Raw genomic sequence first — 26,286 nt, 5'->3', positions numbered from 1 at the left:
AAATGACTAAAGATGGAATGACAAATTAGACCAAGAATAAAATTTTCCAGATAGCATAGTTAAATGCTTTATTTTTGGGTTATATGAAAAACTCATTATATCCCTAAGTGGTAGAGAAGATTACCAATAGCATGGTAGGCAAAAATAAAAGGATATTAAAGGCTAAGAGGAACTACTAAAATTAAAGATTCTTAAAACAAACAAACAAAAAAACCGGAAACAAAACAAAACTGGCTTTAAGTTTGCCCCCAGGCTAAAGAATAATTAATTATTACACATATGAGGTAAATGACAGGATTTAGGATCCCTTTCTTTTGTTCTGATCAGGGTTAGAGTGGATGCTGTCAAAGTAGTATATAACCTAATATGCTTACCCACAATGTGATGGGGCCAGCAGATAAACTCTTATAATATTTTCAATTCAAGTGCTATTTATTCTTCTCAAAACATCACAAAAAGTACACTTGTTTCCTCAAGGAAAACTTGAATGGATGAGTATACATAGGCCTCAATGTAAGACTAAATGGGATACTGAATGAAAACCTTTGAATTTTCTATTTATTTACAGAGTTTATAATGCTTTAAGTATGAGTCTCATAAATATAGTATAAAACTTTACATGTGCTCAAAAAAAAATAATTATTTCCCCCCAAAATATTTGGGTTAAATAAAAACATTGACAGCATTTACACTACTGCTTTTTTTTTTTTTTTTTTTTTTTATTGCCAGTCAGTTCTAAATATTTTCAGTTTGCTGTGTTCCAGCTATGTTTTCTACTACTACCATCTTGATCATGAGAGCTTACTTTAAAAGGTGCTAATGATGCATCTGCCTAAACATAAATTATAGTTTACAAAAAAAAAAAAAAAAAAAAAAAAAAGAAAGAAAGAAAGAAAGAAAGGATTATTTAATGTTTTTAATTCATTCCATGTATTCATCCATGGCTAATACCTTCAATGAAAAGTGCTTTAGGGATGGCAGGGGATGAAATCCTTTTCCATCAGTTTTATAAATAACTTATTTTGAGTACAAAGTGACAATTACCCTCCTTTCACTATGAATATGCACTCAAATGTAAAATGGTACAGCTTACTATAGCAATGATAATGGGAAGTAATCCAAGTTTCAAAATTACAATTTCTACAAGGCCTATTCTTTTCCAAGAACCACAAAAGTGCTCATTTTCCCTTTACAAAACATGACATAAAATCTTGATTACAAAACTATTAAACATTTTAATGCTACTATCCATACAATTACAATTCCTCTTCAATAAGGTCAAAATTTCAAATATGTATTCTCTTTGAATACAAGAAATTCTTTACATAATGGAAGTAAACAGATTGAAATTTCACAACTGCTGTCTTCAGGAAGTCAACGATACTAGAAACAATTGGTCGATTTCTGTAGGCTCTCTGTGTACGATGATCAGTCAGGGGAAAATTCAAAACACATATACTCAAAACACCCCCATTAACTTTCAGGACCACCTACTTTATAATAAAGTCTGAACTGCTGAATATCAGTCAACAACAGCTTCGTTTTGGCTCTGAAGGCTGTCTTCTTAATTTGAAGCCTTTACCACTAGATGAGGGATTAGTGTCTGTTGATGGAATTCTTCGACCTACACCAAAAACAGTAAAGACAGGAAATCAGAACTTTTAAAATATTAACTTCACCCTTATGTAAGTAACTAATAACCATCTACAAAAATATAGTCTGAGAGCTTTCTCTTTTTCTAGTTCTTAAAACATAAAGTTAACTTTATGAAAAAAATATTAATTTTAGACAAGAGAAGACCAAAATGAAATAACTTTAAACTATTCATATTTAAGGAAAATTCAAGTTGGGTATTTTCAAAAAATACATTTTAAAGTAATAATCATCAAATACCAGTCAAGATTGCTGTGTTTCTTAGAATCAGAAAAACTGAATTCAATTTCAAAGTTCTTCCTCATCCTAGCTGGAGAGTCTTGTGTTATTTAACCTCTATTTTTTCTTAACCATAAAATGGGGAAATTATCTGCACAATCTACATCATAGGGCTGCTTTAAGGATGAAGTGTAATAATGGATATAAAGCAATTTATACCTCGCAAAGCACAAGTGTTATTCATTAGTGACTAAATAACATTATATATTTCAACTTACTGTGACATTTAAGATACCTTTTCTGAATTTAGACATTTAACTTTTTTTCTTTTTTAACTTTATTAATCCTTTTTTGAGTCCTCATTTTTCATATTCCATCTATTTGCCCTTAATTCTTATGGCCAAATTAAAAAAAAAAAAAAAGTTCAGGAAAATCAGCAACCTATCAATCACTCCTGATAATATATATTAAAAATATATTACTTAGGGGCAGCTAGGTGGTGCAGTGGATAGAGCACCAGCCTTGAATTCAGGACCCCCCCCCCCAGTTCAAATCTGGTCCCAGACACTTAACACTTCCTAGCTGTGTGACCCTGGGCAAGTCACTTAACCCCAGCCTCCCCCCCCCCAAAAAAAAAATATATATATATATGTATGTATATATGTATTACTTTAACAAGTTTTGATTGAAAAGAAAGTTTCTTAAATTGTGATACTAAGCTTTAAATTCTGAATATTTAAGCAAATTCTATACTACTATCCCAAATTAATGTGTAAGAGTTTTTCTCCTTGGTATCTATGTGAGACTTAAGGTCATGAAGCTGATGATATTTAGGAGACATATTCTAGGAAATACAAAATCCTGTTTTGCAATGTCTTTTGAACATACCAAATCTTTGCTATCTAACATAAACATTATTTTTATTGGTAGTTGGGAATTATTTTAAAATTATTAACCTTGTAAGTTTAGATTTTATATCTCAATTTCTTTATAACTTTGGTTATGCACTTTCAACGACCTTGTATAATTAATTGCATTATATTAGCAGTGATAAAGATGGACAGATGACACCTCATGTGACACTAAGGTCAGAAGTGTTTAATACAATATAGGTAGATTATGAGCCACACTCCCAGGTGATTCCAGAAACAGATTACAATGAAATTGGGGAATATTAAAACTCACACACCCACCCTAATAATATTAATTTGTGGTTTTGTTGCTCAATAGTGTAGCTTGCTTAGAACTATTTATATTTGAATTTGACACCACTGATCTAGAGCTTTGGAATCTTTAAGAAACTCACCAGCAATTATAATAATGAAAAACAAAGAAGTTAAACTTATACTTTTAGATTTGTGAATAGAAGAAAACAGAATTCTCTTATCAAAGCAAGAATTTCAAACTAAAAAGACAGATATACTTATTTGCATATATTATACACATTGAGTACAAGAAGACTTACTAATTTCTATAAAGAGTTCATTTATGTTTATCGCATTTTTAGCGCTGGTCTCTACAAAAATTGCATGGATGGAATCAGCATAGTCTTTAGCATCTCTTTCCATTACTTCCCTGAAAAATAATTATAAATGAGGCAAGTTTTATTGAATATTATAAAAGTGCGCTTCACCCAGTAATTAACAAGATTTATAGTTATAGAATGCATTATGAAGACTGATGAATGAGGGTGGTGACTCTCTTTTAATATTTGATCCTCTTGAACTATATCGATTTTACAAATTTATTTTTGTGATACTAGTAATTTATTTAACAACTAAAGACCAGGAAATGGCAATTTGTTTCCCAAATAAGAATCACAGGAGCAAATTAAAAAGTTGTATGAATGACAATCTTTTTGGACCTCAAATTCTTCTCTAAAAAATGATTACTAAAAAATCCCCCTAAAACCCCCCAAAACTGGGCATATTTAGTCTGATGATGAGAACAATTTTATGGAAGAAATGATAGCCATTTTCAACTATTACGTGAAATAGGGATTAGACTTGCTCTAATTGGCTTCAAGTTATAAGAAATGTGGAATTGTAAGAAGCAACATTAGGTTGGACATAATTTCTAACAATAAGTTATTTTGAAATGGACTGGCCAGCTGCAAGAAAATAGAGATCCTAATTCTCCCAAAGATCAAGAAAAGATTGAAGGTCCACTTGAAGGAGATACTGTGGAGCAGCCTCTGGTTGGACTAGAAAGTCTTTCAGATTCTGTGACTAGATGACTTCTAATCATATATGAAACTATGAGAAATAGTTTGTAGATATCTATTTTCTTTAAAAAGGGAGATTAGTGTCCACTTCCTTTATTAATGCAAATCTTTTGGGAAAATAACTGTCACTAAATACATAACTGATTGTGGCAAGTAAATTATTCCTTGTGAGTATCTGTTTCCTCATATGTAAAAAATGAGAAGATTAGGTCCTCTTTAGGGTCCCTTTGAGCATTAAAATTAGAGATGTCTATTAACTCCAGATCAGCATTAACACTATTTAATCAGATTTTAAATGAACTATGCTTACTCATTTCTGTGAAGTATTTTTGCAAAAATTTTATTTAAAGGATTTTAGGACTCATGATAAAAAGTGCTACCTGCTTCCAGAGAAAGAAAAGATGGCATCTTAATACAGACAGAAGCCTGCATACAAGCTTTGTTTTCCTCTTCCTTCCTTCTTTCTGTTTTCTTTCTACTCTTTTTCGTTTGATTTTTCTTCTACAAAATGACTAATGTGGAAAGTTTTACATTACTGCACACAAATAAACTATATCAGATTCTTGTTTCAGGAAGGGCAGGAAAATTTAGAACTCAAAACTTAAAAAAACATGAATGCTAAAATTGTTTTTACATGTAATTTGGAGAAAAAATTATTTAAAAAAAAGGATTTTAGGATTCTAGCTAGGCAAGTATTTAAAAAAATGGAATAAAATAAAAATTGACATATGGGAATTCCTTGCTAATAAAATGCAATTTATTTTTCAACTAAGTTTTCATTCATATAACTTACCGTACGTCAATAAGGTCACACTTATTTCCTGCAATAGCAACAACAATATTAGGTGGCCCATGCTGTCGAAGTTCTTTCACCCAATTCTTTAATGTTGAAAATGTTTCCTATTGAAAAAGAGGAAGGCATTCAGAAGCACAGCAACAAATATAAATTATTCAAAAATTCAAAGACAACCCCTTATATAGACATCATTTATCTAGCATTCTTATTTATAGAAATTATGACATTAAGCAAAACCACATTCCAAGGGCAGTTAGTTTTACAGAAACAATAGAATAAATGTTACAAATGGAAAATTAATTAAGAACATTTCAGCAGGATTCTATAACTTTAAGGTGAAATTCAATAGCATTTCTGCAAAACATCACCACTCAAGACAACTTTATGCTGAGTATGTTTATTTATATCCTTACTTCTTTTGTGATGTCATATACGATTATAGCTGCTGCTGAGCCTCGGTAGTACATTGGTGCTAAGGCACGAAACTGTATGGAGAAAAAAATATGGAAAGCTATTTTAGCACTATGAATTATGAGCATAATATGACAGTGAAGTTTCACTAGGTCTACATTCAATCTGCCCTTAGACAAATGGCCATTTTTGTCATAAATGTCATAATGGAAATTCTGAGAGTAAGTTCCTTCTCCAAAATTTCATTTATGCTTAAGTCACAAATTTTTTGGGCTAATTTTTATTAATCATTTATGTTTGATACATAATATTACATTATTTTAAGTTTTATTTTCTATGAAGTTCCCTCTAAAATATTATATTTTAAAAAACTGTCAAAATGATATGTCTATTTTCCATCCCTACTTTACTTATATCTTCCATGTCTTCATTCCTTTTCAAGCTATCCCCTTGACTTCCTTTATCATTCTCCTGTGCTGTGTAGTTTCATCCTACAATCCCTCCCACACACCTATACACTACCCCTAAGCTTCCTTTTATGTATCATCTTTTTCCATAAATATATCAGTTCTATTTGTATTATCATCCCTACTGTTTAGCAAAGTGCCTAGCACATACTAACTACTTAGTAAGTGACGACTTTCTGACGAATGGAATCCAGCTTGTGATGCTCCAATTGGTATTCTGTCTATGTTGGTCAGCAATTTCTTTAAAGTTAAAATGTGAAATAACCATCAACACATCTTTATCAGTGGATTTAATAGCTCTGAGTAGGAAAAAGACTGGGGTACCCAAATAAGAATAAAGCCATCTCTAGAAAAGGTCAAAGACTTAAACCAACATGAAAATGTCATTAACATTCAGAATATAGTTTGATCTTTAGTTTAAACCTTGAAGAAACTTATACAGAAAATTATATACACAAACACACACACTTACTCGTTCTTGTCCAGCTGTATCCCAAATCAAGAATTTATGCAGCTCATTTTGATATTGGACAGTCTTGGTCATAAAAGATGCTCTATGAAGATGTAATTAAATAATCAATTTGCCATAATAATTATTAATAAACATAACAATAATAAAATCAAAACAATATCAATTATAAAATAATCATAATTATTATGACTGTTTAAAATATAATTGGGCATTCAACAGGTTACATTCTTTGGTCTCAATGCTTAAAAAAAAAAAAAATCCCTCAAATTTTAAAGAGGAAATTAGTAAGATAGAATTTTAGAGCTTGTAGAGTTAGAAGGGACATGAAGTCCCTTCTAAGTTATGCAGTTTAATCTAGATTCCAAAAACAACTTTTACTATAACATACTTAAAGTCATTCAATCTTTGTCTGAAGTTGTCTAATCAGGGGAACCAATACTTTCTAAAGCTGCCCATTCCACTTTTGAATAGTTTTAATTGTTAGGATTTTTTTTCATATATCAAACTTTAGGTTGCCTCTTTCCAACTTTCATCCATTTTCCTAGTCCATCAGAACCAAGAACAAATCTAATCCTTTATCATTTAATGATTTAATGGCTTCTCAAATATTTAAAATTATCACATTCCATCTAAGCCTTCTTTTCTTGAAGATAAGTATATTCCAGCTTCTTGAATTGTTCTTATGCCATGGACTCAAAGTCCTTCACCAACTTGGCTTCCTTACTATAAAAACTTTCTACCTTATATCAAAATCCTTCCTGAAATGTGGTACACATACATTAGAACTATATCTCCAAAAGTCATTAGACTGCTATACCGTATATGACCCAACAATATCACTATTAGACATGTACCCCTGAAGAGTTAAAAATTAGAGAAAGGATTTATATGCACAAAAAATATTTGTAACTATTTATTATGGTCAAGAACTAGAAATAAAGCAGGTGTCTATGCAGTGGGAATGACAACAAATTTTGGTACATATAACTGAATTAGAATACTACTAACATGATAAAAATGTTAAAACATTAAGTTCCATTATTAACAAATTAGAGGAGCAAGAAAGATAATACTTTTCAGATCTACAGATAGAAGAATTTATAACCAAACCAAGAATAAAAAGGATCACAGAAGATAAAATGGAGAAAAACTGAATACATAAAATTTAAAAAGTTTTTGTATAAACAAAACCAATTCAGCTAAAATTAGAAGAAAAACAATTAACTGAGAAAGAATTTTTGCAGCAAACTTCTCTGATAAAGGTCTTTTATATATAAGATAGAGAATTAATTCAAATTTATAAGACTAAGCCATTTCCCAAAAGATAAATGGTTAAAGCATATAAACAGGCAGTATTTAAAGGAGTATGATCCAAGTTATCAAGGATCATGGTGCTCCAATGTATTAAAAATTACTTGAGAAATACAAATTAAATCAACAGTGAGACTCTACTTAATATCCTTGAGATTGGCAAAATTACAAATAGGAAAAAGACAAATGTTTGAGAACCTGAAGGAAAACAATCACACTAATGCATTGAGGATAGAATTGTCAATTGATCCAGTCCCTTTTCATTTTGGAAGTCACTAAACTGTCCATACCCTGTGACCTTGAATTAACACTTTTTGGCCTATAACCTAGAGATTAAACAAAGAGGAAAAGGACCCATATATACAAAAATGCTTTTATGGAAGTTCTGAAAATATGGAAACAGGGGGTGCGCTTACCTTTTGGGGAATGGCTAAACAAATTATGGGATATATTATTATGTTATAAGAAATGAAAAAATGTAAAGTTCAGAGGAAACTGAAAAGACTTTTATGAAATGATATAAAGTAAAATGGGTGAAATTAGAATAATTTATTTCACAATGATATTTGTAAAGGAAATAAATTTTGATCAATGTAATGATAAATTATGAAACAATAAGAACTAAGGATGAAGTATATTACCCAACATCCTTAAGAGAGATGGTGGAATTAAAAATGCAGAAGAGATACAATTTTAAACACAGTCAATATGGAAATCTGTTTTACTATGCATATTTGTTATAAGGATTTTATTTTTACCGTTTTTAATTGTTCAGTAGGGAGAAGAGAAGAGATACACAACAAATATACACATATATGAAATCAGTCTCTCTCCCTTTCCCCCTCCATGATAAATATGGAAAATTAAAAACAAAATAAACAAACAAAAAAAAACTTTGAAATGATAGACCAAGAGAATTTAGAGGATGACCACAATAATATAAAACAAAACAGTAAAATACTTCAGAGATTTGATTGATTCAGTGACCAGTTGTGACCTCAAAATACTTATAATGAAACATTCTTCCTGCTTCTTGGCAGAGATGTTAGAATGGAGTTGCAGAACAAGACATCGATAAGTAAAACAAACAAAAAGGTACAGAAAAAAACAAGTTTAGAAGAGACTTGATGTAACTGTTACGATTATGTAAATTTTAATTGTATACTTAAAAAAAACAACGTAATAGGAATTTAATTTCATAGTCTTTTAAAAAATTTTATATACTATAATGTTTGTGCTTGTTGATTTAAATGAATATAAAAAACTTTTAATGTGCTGGTCACATATAGTTCAACTGGAGAAAAGTATAGCAGGTTTATTACATCTCTATTCCTAGCAGATATATTTCTCTTAACATAGCCAATTACCATTATTTTGGTTATTATATCATAGCATTAATTCAAGTTGAACTTGCAATCTACCACAATCAGTTAAATATTTTTCACCGAGCTGCCGTCTAGCTATGTCCCTCATTCTACCTCACCCCAACATTTACTGAACCCAAATGTAAGGCTCTGTGCTTATTCCAGTAAAATTCCATGCAATTTTTTCTTCTTTTCTAGATTTGGGAACGGACTGCTATCAAGTGTGTCTGTTATCCCTCCTAGATTTGAATCACCTGCAAATCTACTAAATATGATATCTATGTTATCTTCACAACCAGCAAACATTAAACAGTGCCCAACCAAAGATATCTGGGGCACTACAGTTAAGATCTCTAAATTGACAAAGGCCCATCAATGATTTTTTTTGGCAAGGCAATTGGGGAGATTTGTCCAGAGTCACATGGCTAATAAGTAGCAAGTGTTTAAGGCTGGATTTCAACTCAGAACCTCCTGAATCATTGAACACTTAGCTATCCAAAGGGTTACTCATATAAATATAATCAGTTACCCAATTCAGAATTCATCTGGTTATATTATCATCTAATCAATATATTTCCACATAATTCCAGAAAAATAGCATGAGATTACTTTAACAAAGGATTTGCTAAAATCTAGATAAAGTCTATGTACAACATTCTTTCGCTCTATTAGTTTAACTGTTAACAAAAGAAAGAGATTAAGCTTGCATGATCTCGTTGATAGTCATGTAGGTTTGCAACCATAATTTACTTATGTGGATGTTGAATAAGCAACTTATTTTTAATAATATTTTTTTGATATCTTTTGTTTTTACTAACTTTCCTCTTGAATTTCCTTTTATCTTTTCCCTTTGAGAGCCATCACATAGAAGGAAAAAAAAAAATCAGTAAAACTTAAGAATATATTTTTAAAAGTCCAAACATACATGCAGTGTTTCATACATGTGAATTTGCTACCTCTGTAAAGGACTGGAGAGAACTATCTTATCTCTTTTTGAAGGCATGATTGTGTAAATTTTATACCTTTTGTTTTGGATACTTTTGCAGTTATCATTTTTATTTACATTGCAGAGACCTTCATTTGATGGCATTAACTTCAAGAATCTACTTCAATAGAGTACCTTATCCTTAAATGGATGGAAATTGCAACTTTTTTGTACTTTAATGGGCAGATTTATTAAATTGCCATGGTGGAAAAATTCATTACTTGCTGGCTAAAACTTAGTGATGAACCTTTTTAAAAAACAGTTTTGTTGGTTCTCAGATATTAGACAGTGATCATAAAGTTCTTATTTGGTAGAACCATGAGGAATTGTATTCCACTGGAACAAATTTGAAGGACCAGGGGTGACAAACAAACAATAGACTTCAGAAAAGTACTTCAATAGAGTAAATGTTCAATGTATTATTTACAAATTTTTCACTTTCATTTTTGATTTAAAGGAACAAATTTCATTCTAAGGATAATTGATTGGTACAGTTAACAGAAACCAACTCAGTATTTACATTTTGTCTAGAAATTGAGAGCTGGAAACTGCATTCAAAAAGAAAATACTTCTTATAGTTAGAATCTAAACTTTATACACATCATTAAAAAGATAATACTTGTAACCTGGGTAATATGTTTGTTTGTTATATGGGTTGTGAGTCATTTCAGTAATGATTCAGTGTAAACTGTCACTACTGAATCATAAAAACTATTTGCTTCAGTTTTCAATCACTTGTAAGATTTCTCTGCAGGTAGTAACTGGCCATTCTTTATTACTGGAAGACTGACGGAATCATATTTAAAGACGTGTATATACATGTTTTTTCCCTTAAGGATTAAGTAAAGGCAGTCATTTCAGCAAAAGCCAATGGGCTTAATGCTATGCCTTTAATTATGAAGCAACATATTTTGAATAAAAACTAAAACTAAAAATTGGAAATTAAAATTTCTCATGTGAAATATATCAATACTTCAAGGATCTGTAATTCATTAAGTAAGTCTTTCATTAACCCTCTCTCTCTTTTTTTTTTTCTGAGACAATTGGGGTTAAGTGACTTGTTTGGGGTCACACAGCTAGGAAGTGTTAAAATTCATTACTTGCTGGCTAAAACTTAGTGAACCTTTTCAAAAAACAAGTTTTGTTGGTTCTCAGATATTAGACAGTGATCATAAAGTTCTTATTTGGTAGAACCATGAGGAACTGTATTCCACTGGAACAAATTTGAAGGACCAGGGGTAACAAACACACAATAGATTTCAGAAAAGTACATCAATAGAGTAAATGTTCAATGTATTATTTACAAATTTTTCACTTTCATTTTTGATTTAAAGGAACAAATTTCATTCTAAGGATAATTGATTGGTACAGTTAACAGAAACCAACTCAGTATTTACATTTTGTCTAGAAATTGAGAGCTGGAAACTGCATTCAAAAAGAAAATACTTCTTATAGCTAGAATCTAAACTTTATACACATCATTAAAAAGATAATACTTGTAACCTGGGTAATATGTTTGTTTGTTATATGGGTTGTGAGTCATTTCAGTAATGATTCAGTGTAAACTGTCACTACTGAATCATAAAAACTATTTGCTTCAGTTTTCAATCACTTGTAAGATTCCTCTGCAGATAGTAACTGGCCATCCTTTATTACTGAAAGACTGATGGAATCATATATTTAAAGACATGTATATACATGTTTTTTCCCTTAAGGATTAAGTAAAGGCAGTCATTTCAGCAAAAGCCAATGAGCTTAATTCTATGCCTTTAATTATGAAGCAACATATTTTAAATAAAAACTAAAATTAAAAATTGGAAATTAAAATTTATATATATCAAAAAATATATCAATACTTCAAGGATCTGTAATTCACTGAGTATTTCATTGACCCTCTCTCTCTCTTTTTTTTTTTTGGCTGAGACAATTGGGGTTAAGTGACTTGTCTAGGGTCACACAGTTGGGAAATGTTAAGTGCCTGAAACCAGATTTGAACTCAGGTCCTCCTGACTTGGGGCTGGTGCTCTAACCACTGTGCCACTTAGCTGCCCCTCATGAACTCTCTACTACTCAGTTGGGGGTGGGGATGGATGAAAGGGGTTCCTAATCTGGGTTGTTAAAAATACTGTGATAAATGTACTTCAATATTAGTTTTTTCTATAGTCCAATAATTATGCATTTAAAAATACTGTGAGTTGAACACAGGCTTCACTAGATTGCCAAAGAGGTCTACAACACAAAAAAGATTAAGAGGCACTGATTTAAATGGTCTTTAAAGGTTCCTAGTATGGCTAAAAAAAAATTCATCACCCATTCATAAATTGGGGGCAAAGCTTTCTGATCTTAGTTAGCTAAGCTGTTCCTCAGAAGGCAGTCTGGCATAACTTGTACTCAAAGCCCTTTCAGTTTGGGACTGCCAAAGCTTACAATCCACTGGCAATCCCCACCTCTGAGAATCTATGCTCACGTATACAAAATAGTTTTAACAATTCTTTTTTGTAGTGTTAAAAAATTAGAACTAGAAACTAAAATGACCTTCAATTGAAAAATGGTTAAAGTTAGGGTATAGAATAAAAGTAATAAGAAAGATTATTTAAGGGAAAAAAAAATCAGACAAAACTAAGACTTGTTCTTTTAAGAAGTGATTTACAATAAAATGAGCATAACCAACAAAACAATTTTTAATAACAAAAACAATATAAAAGCAACTTTGAAAGACTTAGGAACTCTGATTAATGAAATCATGATTCTAGAGAATGAATAATTATGTATGCTACCTACCTCTTGACGGAGAGTAGTGACAAACTTAAAGAGTATAGAATTAAGACATTTCTAAACATGGTCAGAGAATTTATTTTGCATGAATAAGCCTATGTGTTACTAGAGTTTTTGTTTTTTTACTTTTATACGAGGGTAGGTGTGGGAAGAGGGAAAAAAAATGCTTGTTCACTGAAAAACAAAATTACTATGCAAAAGCCAATCTCCCTCCCCCAAAACCAAAAGCATTAAGAAGCCAAAATCCAGGGTCATCTACAGGCCACAATGAGTTATTAAGGTAAATGTTTAGTGGAGGTTCCAGTATATGATCAAATTTTATTCTCTATCTAAATCATCTTTTAATAGAAAAACAATAAAGGATTTATCTTACTTTAACACAGGGAAAAACTGCAAAGAAATGTAGTAAACACCTTAATTTGTGAATTTGATTACAATAGCTCTATTGCTTTACATGGAGTTCACCATAATGGAAGAAAAATAGTAGAATCCTTTTTCTATAGGAAATATTTAATATTGTAAATAGTTCATAGAATCTTAGATTTTAAGTTGAAAAGGACTTTAAGGAATTCAGTCTAACTCCTTCCCCATCCTATTTTACAAATAAGGCCTGAAGAGGACAGGTGATTTATGTAAGGTCACAAAAGTAAAGTGGCTAATACAGAATTTCAGCCACTTTTCTATCACAACACTGTCCCTTCATTCTTATCTAAAGTTTCTCTTCATGGCTGCCATCTTTTCCTTGTTAACTTTACTGTTGCCAATCATTCAGTCCTTTCCTTCCTACCACATGGATGTGCTTCTGCACACACACACCCTTTCTTTCCTCTTTCTCAGTCTTAGGAGCTGAGATGGTCAAGAGAGAACAAGAGATGAGACACTCAGAATCTCCATGTCTGACACAGAAGAGATCCATCTGCCTCCACCGAGGAGTAAGATCGCATAACCCCCGGAATCTTGGGTCTTCTCTTCTTCCCTCTTGATTAGAAGGAAGACATCCGGGAGTCCTTTCTTCCCAGATACACTAGTTAAGGCCCAGGATTGACATCTCACCAGTTCCTACCTGGCTGTAGCCTTCTTCATAGTATGAGGTTAGGCCCTCACTTTTCAGCTTTTGTTAATGTATTGTCTTTCCCAATCAGAACAGTAGCTCCTTGAGAGAAGGCAGTCTTTTGCTTTTCTTTCATAAATGTTCATTGATTGACTTGTTTCCTCAGCATCTTACCCACAGCCCTCAGGAACAGTTCTCATCTAGCGGCAAAATTTTGTAGCCTGATCCAGAGCTCACTTGAAGCTGAGATTTTAAAAGCTTTCTATAGATGTCATTACTTTATGCTAAGAAATTTAATAGGGATTTTTAGAAAATGAAACTTTTCAAAGAGTTCTCTATGAGCCAGCAAATAGTATTAGTAATGTGTAAATTATGGAATAGGTTTGGAGAGTGAGGTTGCATTTTTCAAGAGTGATAGATATCTTCTAGTTACTTTTAGGAGAACACTTGCCAGAAAGAATATGAATATGTTATGAATAAATCATTTGATTTCCTTTTATCATTGTAAATATTACTACTAATCTGAGGACAGCTAATAAAAATTTTTATTTATGTGCACATCCATACATTGTGAACACATATGTGCAGCAGGAAAGTAGCCCAGATGTCACCTAACCCACTGCCTTTGTTTTATAAATGAAAAAAACTGAACCACAGAAAAGTTAAATACCTGATGACTGGGAAAGCCTAGATTTAAACTCATCAGCACACCAAATCCAGCAGTCTTTCCACTCTTTCATTTACTGGAGTAAGTTTGTTTTATATGAAACTTTCATGTAAGAAAGTATTTTCATAAAGTCAAAAGGATATTCATTTCTACGATAATTTTCAAACTGTGAATATATCCAAAGGCTCTCTGGACCCTGTTCTCTTCTATGCATTCTCATTTGGTAACTTTATCAGTGTTGATGGATTTCATTATCATTTCTATGAAGGTGACTCCCAGAACTATATATGCAATTAATCTCTTTTCTGAACTCAAAATAGGTATTTTGATTGTCTGTTGGACAATTCTACTATAGGAAAATCAATTATGTCTCAAAGGGACTTCATTATAGTTCTGCAAAAGCCCACAATTATTCTAAACTTTTCTATTATTTTCAAGGTCATAACCATCCTTTTAATGTCCAAAACTTCAGAATCACCCTCAACTCCTTACTCTCCCTCATGCTACATATTCAGCCAGTTGCATGTGCCATTTCTATAATCTTCCTCAAATCTGTCTTGTCTCTACTCTGAGTTACCAATCTAATTCAGGTTCCTATCACTTACTTTGGAATACTGCAAACACCTGATAATTGGACTTTCTCACATCACTACTCCATCCTCCACAAATCTGTCAATGTGATTTTTCTAGGAGTTATATCTGACCATGTCACCCTCCTACTAAACCTCCATTGAGTCTCTATTATCTCTAGGATCAAATCTATATTCCTGTTTGGCTCATTTGAAAATATTGGCAACTTGACACCAATCTCTCTTTCCAGACTTACATATTACTTTCTTTTCTACCCTTTGATTTTTGCATTCTATGGACTAGTCTTTTTGTGGTTTCTTACATATGACACTTCATCTTCTGACTATGAATTTGCATTGGTTGTCTTCAAAAATGAGATGCACTTATTTTTTAATTTGTTCTTTCCAGAATTCCTTGTTTCCTTCAACCCCACTGAAATGCCATCTTTACAAGAAGCCTTTCTTGATTTCCTTTCTCCTGGCCTCCCCTTACACCAGTCACTTAATATATTTTTTGCATATGTAAGTTGCATTTCCCAATGGAATATAAGCTTCTTGAGGACAAGGACCACTTCACTTTTGTCTTTATGTCTTCAATGCCTAGCATAGGATGGGCACATAATAAAAAGTGCTTAATGAGTACTCATTTCTTATTTATAAGGGAGTTTCATTAAAGAAAAGGACAGTTCTCTAAATGATTCAAAATGAAAACTGCTTGCTGAATTTTTACAACACTTTCATTCAAAAATATTTTAATATATCTAAAATTGATATTAATTAATTTATTTCTTACCCTATAGTTGGATTGATGTTTGGATCAAAACTGTCTTCTACAAACCGCCATACAATACTTGATTTACCTACACCTGTATCCTGAAAAATAAGAATTTTGTGAGTAAATATTTACTTTTTTTACAATGATAACCACCTTTTTTTGATGAAAGTTTAAATTTCTGATTAACAAAAAAAAACAACAACAAAAACTTTATCAGTGTATATACCAAAGGAAAGTTCATCAAAATTTAGTGAAATAATTAGGAAATTGCGAGACATTTTTAAAAGGTAGGTATTATGTAGCCTATAAATGACAAGATTTTTAAAAAATAACTATTTGTGGAAGAAGTGAAATTTTTTTACGGGTGAAAAATAAATAAAAATTGAGCTCCAGAAACAATCATAGGTAAGCCTTGACTTTTCCCAACTACATCCTATTTAGTAAAAGGTTAGATATAAAACATGTACAAAATGTCTTAGGGACAACTCATCAGACTCCAAATTGCTCCTGTTAGGCTGTGGAAAGTATTCTTCAAATTGCAAATGTGACCAAAAGAGACAGGAAACTGAAAGTTCAACACCAATTATGGATTTCCTGATTAGATAGGAATCACATTTTAAACCCCGAATCTTCACATTTTTTGCTGCACATTAAATTTGTAGTTTCAGAATGCATTCCACAGCCACAAATTCATTTTCTTTAAAAAGGGGCCAAAGAAATTAAAAGGAAAAATAAATCACAACAAAGAACGATTTGGAAACAGGTAGTCCTGTCACTTGCATTTTGTTAAGACTTAATGCACTAATCCTAGTTTATATTAAATTGTTTGGGAAAGTTACTTAAATTTTTTTTTAAGAACTAAAGAATGTGTACTACAGGTAAATAAAATGGTGGGCACAAAACTATGTGATGAGATTCCTTCTCCAGGTGATGAGGAAGTAGGGTATTCATTTTCTTAGCAGGAATTCAGAAAATGAGAACTGGTTGATAAGGTTTCATTTCTTCTCACTGCTAGAGATAGTACTTGTAAAGCACTTAGTCCAATGCTTCATCACATAGGAGACACTTAAATGCCTACTAAAAGTTAAAAAATAAAAAAGAAGAAAAAAAAATGCAAGGGGGAAGAAGAAGAGAAGAGGTGAAGGGGAACATGTACGGGAACGGAGCAATAAAGGTTGGCAGTCACAGGAGTGAGTGCTGGAAGGTGGCAGGTATAAGGCCTGCAGTCACGGGGCAGGGGAGGCTGGAAGGTGGCACGGTAAGAGTTGGCGGAGTCAAAAGGCCAAGTGAGTTGGGAGGATTTCATGTATCAAGGGTTGGAGTCAACGGGGGCTGATGAGGACCATGAGTGGTTCAGAGAAAATGGGGCGGGAGGAGGCCGAAGAACGGGAGGCCGGCAGGAAACCAGGTGTTCCAAGGTGCCATCTGCCTGTCCAGAATGGGGAGCGGTGGCCGGACTCCGGGGGGCGTCCGGCTGGCCTTGGTTTTCGCAGCGAGCCCCTTAAGGTGGACGAGGCCCAGCCGAGAGGAGGCCGGGCTGGGCCGGCGGGGAGGACCAGGCAAGCTTGGCTCCCGCCCCTCCCTCAGCCCCGCCAGGGCGAGGACCACTTACCCCCAGTAGGCAAACTTTCAGCTCCCTCAGCGCCATGTCCAGGGAGCCTGGCCTGCCGCCGTGGCCGCCGCTGCCACCGCCCTAAGGAGGAGAGGGAGTGCCCCGGCCCTGCACGAACATCCCCCGGCCAACCAGGCTCCAGCCCCCGGCAGTAGGGGAGAGGCGGCGTCGGGAGGCCCCAAGCGCCCTCCCCGCCGCCGCCCCGCTGGGGGCCTCTTCAGGCTGGAGCCGCCTCCGCCGCAGCTGCCTCCGCCGCCGCTGCCCCGAGTGAGATGGCCTCTCCTCCTGCGTGGGAGCCGTCCGTCCGCTTTAGCAGCGAGAGCCACAACCGTGCCGGCCGCGTCGCCACCGAGGAGCCGCCGCCGCCGCCGCCATCTTGGGGAGCCCGGCGGGTCACCTGACCTGCCCTCCCACCTCGGGAGCCACCTTCGCCTGCAGGGAGGGGGGGAGAAGGCAGGCCCGGATCTCCGCTTTTCCCAAATTTTTCGCGAGCTCCGGACTGGGAGGAGCCCCCCCAAACTCCCTAGTCCCTCCTCCCCCTCGGCCCCAGCCCGTCGACAGGCTGTGGAGGCGGGGCGAGGGGATGGGTCGGGAGGAGCTGTCCGCTCCTCCCCTACGCCCGGCTCGCCCAGTGGGTCTCCCTCCCTCTCCCCCCGCCCCCGGCCCCCTGCTTCCTTCAGGCCCATTTCAAGATGGCGGGTGAGTGGAGCTGAAGCTCCTTTGGCAGCAGCTGTTGCTACCTATTCCTCCTCCTCCTCGTCCTCGGCTTCCTCCTCCTCCTTCTTCGCTTCCTCCTTCTTCTCCCTGTCCGCCTCTTCTTCGTCCTCCTCTTCCCCCCGCCTCCTCCAACCTCCGCTCGGTTCGGACGGGCGAGGCTCCTGCCGCAGCCCGGTCGTCTCGGAGCCCGGCCGTCCCGGAGTCCGGAGCCCCCGGGTTCCCCCGTCCGCCCTCTCCCCAGCCCTGCTCCCGGTGCTCCCAGCGCCGCTGGTGATCTCTTATCTCTCTTGGTTTTCAGAGATCCCCTTGTATTTTGTGGACTTGCAGGATGACTTAGATGATTGTAAGTAACAGTTCTGGCTTCCTTCCCTCCCTCGTCCTCCTCTTGGTCCCCTGGCCCTCGGAGGGCCCCTCCCTCCCGCTGCCTTCCCTGCAGGTTTTGGGGTGTGATTGAGACGGACGGGGATGACTTCTTCCCCCTCGTTCCCTCTCCCCTCTTCTCCACCTGGATTGTGATGGTGACAGTTTCTTGGTTGATGGAAGTGACGAGCTTCTCACTACTGTCCGGGGTCCTGTTTGGACCTGGAGGCTTGGGGGAGGGGCGTGCACTGGGAGAGGAGGGGAGTCTCCTCCCGACCATTTTGGGGAGTGTACACTATTCTTCCTCTTGAAGGTTTCTCTCCTGCATTCTCCAAGGGGGAATAGGTCGGCGATGAGGGGATGCTCGTGTCCCCTCGCCCGCCTTGTGCTCCCTCGTCCAGCTCCGGGGTGGGACGTGAGCCTTCCAGCAGACGTCCAGATAGTCTCAGCTTAGTTAATGAACTGGGGGAAGGGGAGTGGCTGGGGGAGAGTGGGGAGGCTTCGGTTTCTTGGAGAATTCCTTGTTTGTTCTGCAAAAAGGTGTTTGGATTGCTTTGTGTTTTCCGGGGGCCTTTGGAAGAGTTTTAGACTACGAGTATGATTGAATGAAGAGTTACAATATTGGCAAAGTAATTAGTGATTTATAAAACAGCTCTTGAGAGAAAGAAAGCGTGTGGAATTAGTGTTGGTTTTTGTATCGGAGGCTCCAATCTTGCCTTTGTCCCTCTCTGGATAAATCATCCTAGGCAAGTCACTTTCTTCCCTCTAGAAAGCGATGGGGATGGATTAAAGGCTCGGAAGAGCCCTTCTGGACACCTAATCCAGTGCTTTGGGTCGTTTCTGAATTCTTCGTACCTGCTACTTATGGCTCTAGTGGAATCATTTTAAAGGCAGATCTTGTATTAGAATCTTTGTTGGGAAAATTTTCACACGTGTTTCATAAGGAATTGTAGCTATTTCATTCCATGAAAAAATGGAGAGGTGAGAAAAACATTAAATGCCATTCGCATTGTTAAAAAGTGTTTCCTTTAACAAATACATATATTATCTTCTCTGATGGTGCTTTGCTGTATCTTTAAAGACCATATTATAAATTCTGTTTTGGGGTATGCATGGAATGGAGAGCAGGAGTAACTTTGTAAGAGTATTTAAAGAAAAGCAGTTTTTGTTGATATTCCTCATTGCTCTCTTTGAAAACATTTCTGTCTTTTATAATGGTACCTACTAAGTATCTGAAATTTAAAAACCAATGGTGGTTAAGAAGGCAAATAAAGAAACTTATAAAATAGGACAGACTACATTAACTGGATTCAATATATATATATATATATATAAATATATATTCCCCCATCCCCCCAGGCAAGGGTTAAGTGACTTGCCCAGGGTCACACAGCTAGGAAGTGTAAAGTGTCTCAGACCACATTTGAACTCCTGTCCTTCTGAATTCAAGGTTGGTGCTCTATCCACTGCGCCACCTATCTGCACCCATCCAAGACGCGTTTATGAAGAAGTGGGATAATTTTGTTTACTCATTATCTATGTGCTTTTTAGCATATTTTTAATTAGGTGGGTGCAGTGATATACCTTTTTACTTAAACTCAGAGCATTTAATAGTGCTTACTAAGTATTTGTTGTGTTTGAGATTGCATTTTCTATTAGTCAACTAAATTTGACTTTTTTTGTAGCATGAAATATGAAGACTTGCTTTTTAAGGCAATCATATTACAGAAGTGTATTTTACATTAGCATATAAAACAATCTTATAGAGATAGCTCTATATCTAGTATCATGCTTGGTTTTATATAGGTGAAATGGAGCTTCCACCCTGGAAGCTCCTAAATGCTAAAGACATCCTTTTCAAGATAAAGATGTTTTTGTAATTGGTAGACTAGAACTCTGTACTATGGTCATAAAAAGATGACTTCTGAAAGGTTTTGTGTGAAGACTCAGAATTTAAATTTGTCTGCAAGATGTTTTGTACATGTACAAGTTTTACTTGCACAAATACGTGACATTTTTGTATATTTATGTTTAAAAATTAAATCTTGGATTCAAGTCCTAACATTGGCAAACTTATATGAATATATCACTTCAGTTTTAAATGATTCACTCTAATATTGTTGGAGATAGCTTTTTATGAAGTTTATAATTTGTATTATATGAGTGGCGCTATCAACTGGCAATATTGTTAAGTATGAAAAATGATTGTGCCTACTGTAATAATATCCAGAATCAGGACACAGATTTAAAATTAGGATTAGACAGTGCAATCATATTTGAAATTATAAAACCATAGAATTTTGGAAGTGAGAAGATTCATTCTCAAATAAGATAGACTTTGTGAATAAAACATTCTATTTTAATTGTTCAGTTTGCTCCCAGGTTGTCACTAAGTCGTCAGAATCTGAAAGTAAATGATGGATATAGTTTCAGAAAAATCTAGGAAGAGTTATATAAACCGAACTATAGCAAAATGAACAGGACCAGAACAATTCACGCAATAAGCAGAATCACAAAGATAAAACAATGACTTAGTAACTGATCATCACATTAACCCAGCACAATTCCTGATAGAAACATGTACTCAGAATACAGCAAGAATCATTTTTTCCCTTCTTCTTTTGCTTTTTTCCCCTACCTTCACCCCCTTCCAATATAGACATTTGTTTTAGATAACTTCCTATTTGCAGTGGATTTTCTTTTTCTTATTTTCTCAAAGGGTGGAGGGAGAGAATTTGGAATTGAAAATAAAATAAAATTGAATTTAGAAACAAAAAAAAAAGCTTTAAGAAACAGATTTGTTAAATCTGTGTTGAATTTCCATTACATGACCTTTTACAAATGAGGAAAAATTCTTCTCTGAACTTGTGTTTTAGCCATTCCAGGTAATTCTTTATTCCATTATTCAACAGAGTACCTACTATGTGTGGAAAAACTATAATTGATGATACAATGTAATAACAAACACCTGAAGACATATGCACAAATAAATGATACAGTGGAAGATATATTAAAGTATACCAGAGAAATCTAAGCAGTGCTGTGAGAAATGTGATGAGAAAAATTATTTTCAGTTAGAGCTGAAAAGAAGGTGTTTATAGAGAAAGCAGTATTAGGGAGGGGACTGGACTAGAGCTGCTGAAACACCTAAAAATGGAGTATAGATGTGATGGGTGAAAGACCAAGTATCACATTTTGACTGGAACACTGAGTACATACAAGGGAGTAATATAACAGAAAACTGAAGAGAAAGATTGGAGTCAGATTGTGGGAGATCTTGAATCAAGATTAGAATATTTTGTTTAATATTCTGAGATAAACTAATTAGAGTATTTGAGAAATGTGATCAAAGTATTGCCTTATGAAGACTGTGATCATTAATTTCAAAGACTTTGAATAGGAAAGAGATTGAAGAAAGGAAAAACAGAAGGCAATTACTGTAATTTACAAATGAAGAAGTAAGAGTGATTGTAGTGATTTTGGAAAGGAGATTACCTATAGAAATATGTTTCAGATATAGAATCAATTTTACTTGACAAATGATTAAATGTAGGTAGGGGCTGATGAAGGAAGAATAAAACATACCTTGTTATGAGCTTGGTTAACTGGAATGGTAGTGGTGATATCAGAAATAGAAGATTTGGGGAAAGGGAGGACATTATAAGTTGATTGAATCTGAGTTGTCAGCAGTGCTTTCAATAGGTCTTCTTGTCACAATCTTCTAGATCCAAGCCATCTTCTACTCATCTGACAAAGTGATCTTTCTATATATAGCTCAGGGCTGACCATGTCATTTCCACAATTCCTTAAATAAGTTTTAATGGCACCCTTTTGTTTTTAGGATCAATTATAAAAGCCCTTCATAACCTGTCCCTGCTCTATTTTCTCTTCTTCTTACATTTTATATCCCCCCCCAAATTTTTTTCAGTCCAGTAACATTGGACTTTGTGCTGCTCTTCATACAAGACTCCATCTTCCAACTCTGAGCAATTGCATTGGCTGTGTCCCAGGCCTAGGCTCTCTTCATTTGTCCTTTTGTACCAGGGTTTCTTAAACTTTTTCTATTTGTGACCCTTTTTCTCCTGAGAAATTTTTTCTTGACCCCAGGTATATAATTATATAAATTAGAGAATGCAAATCAAATGTTTGCTGATCAAATCAAATTTTTTGCAACCACTCCCATTCAGTTATGAAACCCACAGTTTAAGATGATTTTGTTTTATACTATTTTATTTGGTGATCTCATCAGCTCCCAAGAATTCAATTATCTGAATGCCAATGATTCTCAAATTTATTTATCCAACCCAAACTCTCTACTGAATTCTAGGCTTTTATCTCCAATTGCCTAACAGATAACTGGACCTGGTTATCCAGAAGACATTGTAAATTCAACATATGCAAAATTGAACTCATTATCTTTCAACCAATTCTCCTCAAACTTTCCTTATACATCCTTCTAGTCTCCAGGACTTACAACCTAAGTGCCAACTCCTCACAATTGCTTGCCCCTCTTCTGTTGCCAAGGCTATTGATTTCTCCTTTACAACCAAATGTCGTCTCTCCCCCTCTCCCCCAATACTGCCATCACCCTGGTGCATGCCTGTATCTCTTCCAGCTGGACTATTTCAATAGTCTTTGGGTTTTATCTGCCTGTGACATCTCTCCCCACTCCAGTTTATGTCTCTTCAGCCACCAAAATGATATTCCTGAAGTCCAGGTTCAACCATGTCACTCCCTTACTCATCAATCTTCATGGCTATCAAGCTTCTCCAGAATCAGTTACATCCTCCGGCATTCAAAACCCTTCACAATCCAACTCCCCTTGCTTAATCCAAAGGTGTTAGTCTCTTTGCTGTTCTTTGAGCAAGTTCCTTCTCTCTGGGTATTTTTTTCCCTCTCTCTCTCTGCCTGGAATGCTCTTTCCTCACTTCCAACTCCTGGCTTCCTTCAAGTCTCACCTTCTATAGGAAGCCTTTCCAAATCCCTCTTAATTCTAATTCCTTTCCTCTTTTGATTATTTCCTATTTCTCCTATAATCTTGTTTATACATATTTGTTTAAGTGTTTCTCATTAGACTGAACTCCTTGAGTTCAAGGGCTGTCTTTTACCTTTCTTTGTATCCCAGTGCACAATGCCTGGTGCATAGTAGGAGGTTAATAAATGTTTATTGACTGATTTGCCAGCAGTTAGGATCCTGAAGCTCTGTGGAGGAATTGAAAGTTAAGATGAAGAAAAGTGCATTCTTCATAGATAGGACAGTTGAAGCCATAGAAATAGGTGAGATCATGGGAAAAGGAAGAGTGGAACATAGTATATAGAGTATAGAAAGAAAAGAAGGTAAGAGAAGGAATTTTGATGGAATGGTTGAAAGAGAATTGAATTTTGTAGTGAATGAAACCTGAAATAACTGAAAAGATAAAGGTTCAAGTTTCTCAGAATATCAGTTTATGTCCTGCCAATTGCAGAACAAATCAGGTACCCAGCCTCCTTTGCTTGGCAGTGGATCTTTCATACAAAGGGAGTCAGATTTTTATTTGATAAAAGAAAACAATTAGGAGGCTATAAATCAAGATTCAAGATTAAGTAACCTGATTTCTAATTGGAGGAAAGATTAGGGGCTTTTGGAGTTGGGAGGGGGAATAAATGAATTTCAAGAGTTGAGAGGGGAGAGGGATCAGATGCAGTTTCCAAAATCAGAAAAAGAGGTGCCTCATTCTCCTTGAAGTGTCTATATTCATTCAAAGGAACAAGGAAAATGTAACATTGACCAATACAGGACTAGTTTTCAGATAAGATATTTGGTTTGCTTGAAATGTATGAATGTGGGAAAGTTCTTACAACAATCTTTGGATCTGACTGGTTTTCGGGTTAGCATAATTTAGTGAAGAGTCTCTAAGAAACAGATAGCCTAGCTTTTCTGCCACACAGAGATATATTCCAAAAATTCAATGATTTTCTCACAGTTCCCTTAATTGAATACAGATTTCTCACAAAACAGAAATTGGACTAGATCCATCATTGAATCCAAAGGGAACTAAGTTAAATCCAGAATTGAATAACAAGATGAAGTCAGAGTGATTTACTCAATTCCCACAATTTGTAGTCAGAGGACCCAATTTTAAATCTACACATTTTATGTATTATCTATATAAACATGAGCAAGCTCTTATCTCTCTTGGACTGTTTTTCTTTATTCGTAAAATAAATGTAAAATTGGTTTGGTAGTATTCTCAAATAGAAATGGATTTTTACTGGCCACATATGAACTTAGAAAACCACAAATTAACATTATTTATTTTGCATTGTATTTTTTTTTTTAATTTTTAAATATTTCCCATTTACATTTTGTAGACTTTTGGGGGGGGGGGCTGAGGCAATTGGGGTTAAGTGACTTGCCCAGGGTCACACAGCTAGGATGTGTTAAATGTCTGAGGTTAAATTTAAACTCGGGTCCTCCTGACTTCAGGGCTAGTGCTCTATCCACTGTGCCACCTAGCTGCCTCTTTCAATTACATTTTAATATAGTTCAGGCTGCACTAGAAAGTTTTGTGGGCACATGGTCTTCAAATTTGATACCTCTAGATTAGGTAACTTATTTTAAGAATTTTTTCAGCTGTAAATTCTGTGATTCATTTTTATTCTATTTAGGGGAGCTTGAACTGAACTATTAACCAAGAACAATAATGAACTATGTTAATTCAAATCCTGAGCTGAGTCCTTTTTTTTTTTTTTTCCTGAAAGTGGAATCAAATAAATTTTTTAAAAATTTAAATCCACTTAGCAAAGCAGAACCTACCTATTTTCTAAATCTATTGAACTAGAATAAATGAAGGACATAAAAATGGTAGACAAATCTAATGTTCCATTTGTTTAAAATCCTTGCATGTTCTGATCAAATGAAAAGCATCTGGAGTTAAGATAGGTTTAGTTAAGAGTCTTGAATTGTTTTACACCTCAACTTTGACTTAGTGACACCTCTGGGCTAACTACTGAATCTTTTCTCATTTACTTTCTTTCCTTCCCTCTTCCTTACCTCCACAGAGGCAAACCATCTTCTATTAAAACGAAGGTAATAATGACCAAAGCATTATAAGAAGTCAAATTTTCCATTGTCTTCCTTTTACTTTTTTTGCACTATATATTTTAATTCCAAGAGGAAACCAGATACTGACAATTTCCTGAAATTTTCCATTTGTTTTAAAAGTAGTATTAAATGGACTCTTTTCATTACAGATAAAGTGTTTTTTTTTTTTTTTTTTTTTTTTTTTTTTTTTTTTTTTTAAGAAAAGTGTTAGGAATAGAACTCTTCATTTAGAATGGCCTAACTCATCTGAGAAAAAAGTGTAAATTGTTGCTTATGGTGCCAATTTCTTATTCTTCATAGGAAAGTTTCTGTTTGGTCATTTAAAGAGTTTCTGTTCCATAATTGAAAGATTTTAGTGATTTTGTCAAGATCGTTAGTCATTAGATTAATTTTGTTCATTAGATTTTTGATATGAGCTAAAATGAAAATCTTTTTTAGATCTGCAGACAGCATTCCTTATTGTAGGGTTGTTTCAAATTTTTGAAACAGTAGGAAAACAAAATAAAAATAGTTGTTATTTTACTTAGCAACACTTAATTTATAAAACTCTTATATGCTGCCTTATATGCTGGAGAGATATTAGGATATTCAGAGTGATGATGTTCACTTATTAGCGACTAGGTAATCTCCTTATATTATATATCAAGGTGGTACTTCAATACTTTGGCTTGACCTAATGAGAAAATAGAACTCATTGGAAGAGATTCTGATGTTGGGAAAGATTGAAGGCAAAAGGAAAAGGGAACAGCAAAGGATTGGATGGTTAATGTCATG

The 26,286-nt window shown here is 35.0% G+C and overlaps 2 protein-coding genes across 4 annotated transcripts in view; one reads left to right on the top strand and one right to left on the bottom strand.

Annotated features, from left to right (window-relative positions):
- Positions 1-903: 903 nt before the first annotated feature.
- Positions 904-17,852, bottom strand: RAB22A (RAB22A, member RAS oncogene family). 2 transcript variants are annotated; one of them, XM_074288687.1, is made up of 7 exons: positions 17,352-17,852; positions 15,758-15,837; positions 6,243-6,324; positions 5,306-5,377; positions 4,890-4,996; positions 3,338-3,447; positions 904-1,624 (listed from the first exon to the last, which is right to left on the bottom strand). In XM_074288687.1, the coding sequence occupies exons 1-7, from the start codon at positions 17,385-17,387 to the stop codon at positions 1,527-1,529; spliced, it is 585 nt and encodes a 194-aa protein (XP_074144788.1). In that variant the 5' UTR covers positions 17,388-17,852; the 3' UTR covers positions 904-1,526. The 2 variants fall into 2 exon arrangements, with proteins under 2 accessions (XP_074144788.1, XP_074144789.1); XM_074288688.1 differs by lacking the exon at positions 904-1,624 and adding an exon at positions 2,168-2,249 and having other exon boundaries at positions 3,296-3,447; positions 17,352-17,851.
- Positions 17,853-17,946: 94 nt separating this feature from the next.
- The window catches only part of LOC141555648 (serine/threonine-protein phosphatase 4 regulatory subunit 1-like), a 65,320-nt gene continuing 56,980 nt past the window's right edge, over positions 17,947-26,286 (top strand). The window contains exons 1-2 of one of the 2 annotated variants that reach the window (XM_074288683.1): positions 17,969-18,050; positions 18,367-18,411. In XM_074288683.1, the coding sequence (XP_074144784.1) occupies positions 18,044-18,050; positions 18,367-18,411 (52 nt within the window). In that variant the 5' untranslated portion in view covers positions 17,969-18,043. Of the gene's footprint in view, positions 18,051-18,366; positions 18,412-26,286 lie in introns of both variants that reach the window. The other variant, XM_074288684.1, reaches the window with a different exon arrangement.

This window comes from Sminthopsis crassicaudata, chromosome 2, assembly GCF_048593235.1.
Source record: "Sminthopsis crassicaudata isolate SCR6 chromosome 2, ASM4859323v1, whole genome shotgun sequence".
Taxonomy (NCBI): Eukaryota; Metazoa; Chordata; class Mammalia; order Dasyuromorphia; family Dasyuridae; genus Sminthopsis; species Sminthopsis crassicaudata.
This window is presented reverse-complemented; position numbering and strand designations above follow the sequence as displayed.

Bases quoted from the DNA above. Each gene is read 5' to 3' on its own strand.
- RAB22A (XM_074288687.1), bottom strand. From the start codon at position 17,387: ATGGCGCTGAGGGAGCTGAAAGTTTGCCTACTGGGG. The intron at 15,838-17,351 runs GTAAGTGGTCCT...CTTATTTTTCAG, and splicing joins TGAAAGTTTGCCTACTGGGG to GATACAGGTGTAGGTAAATC. The intron at 4,997-5,305 runs GTAAGGATATAA...CTTTTTCAATAG, and splicing joins TATATGACATCACAAAAGAA to GAAACATTTTCAACATTAAA.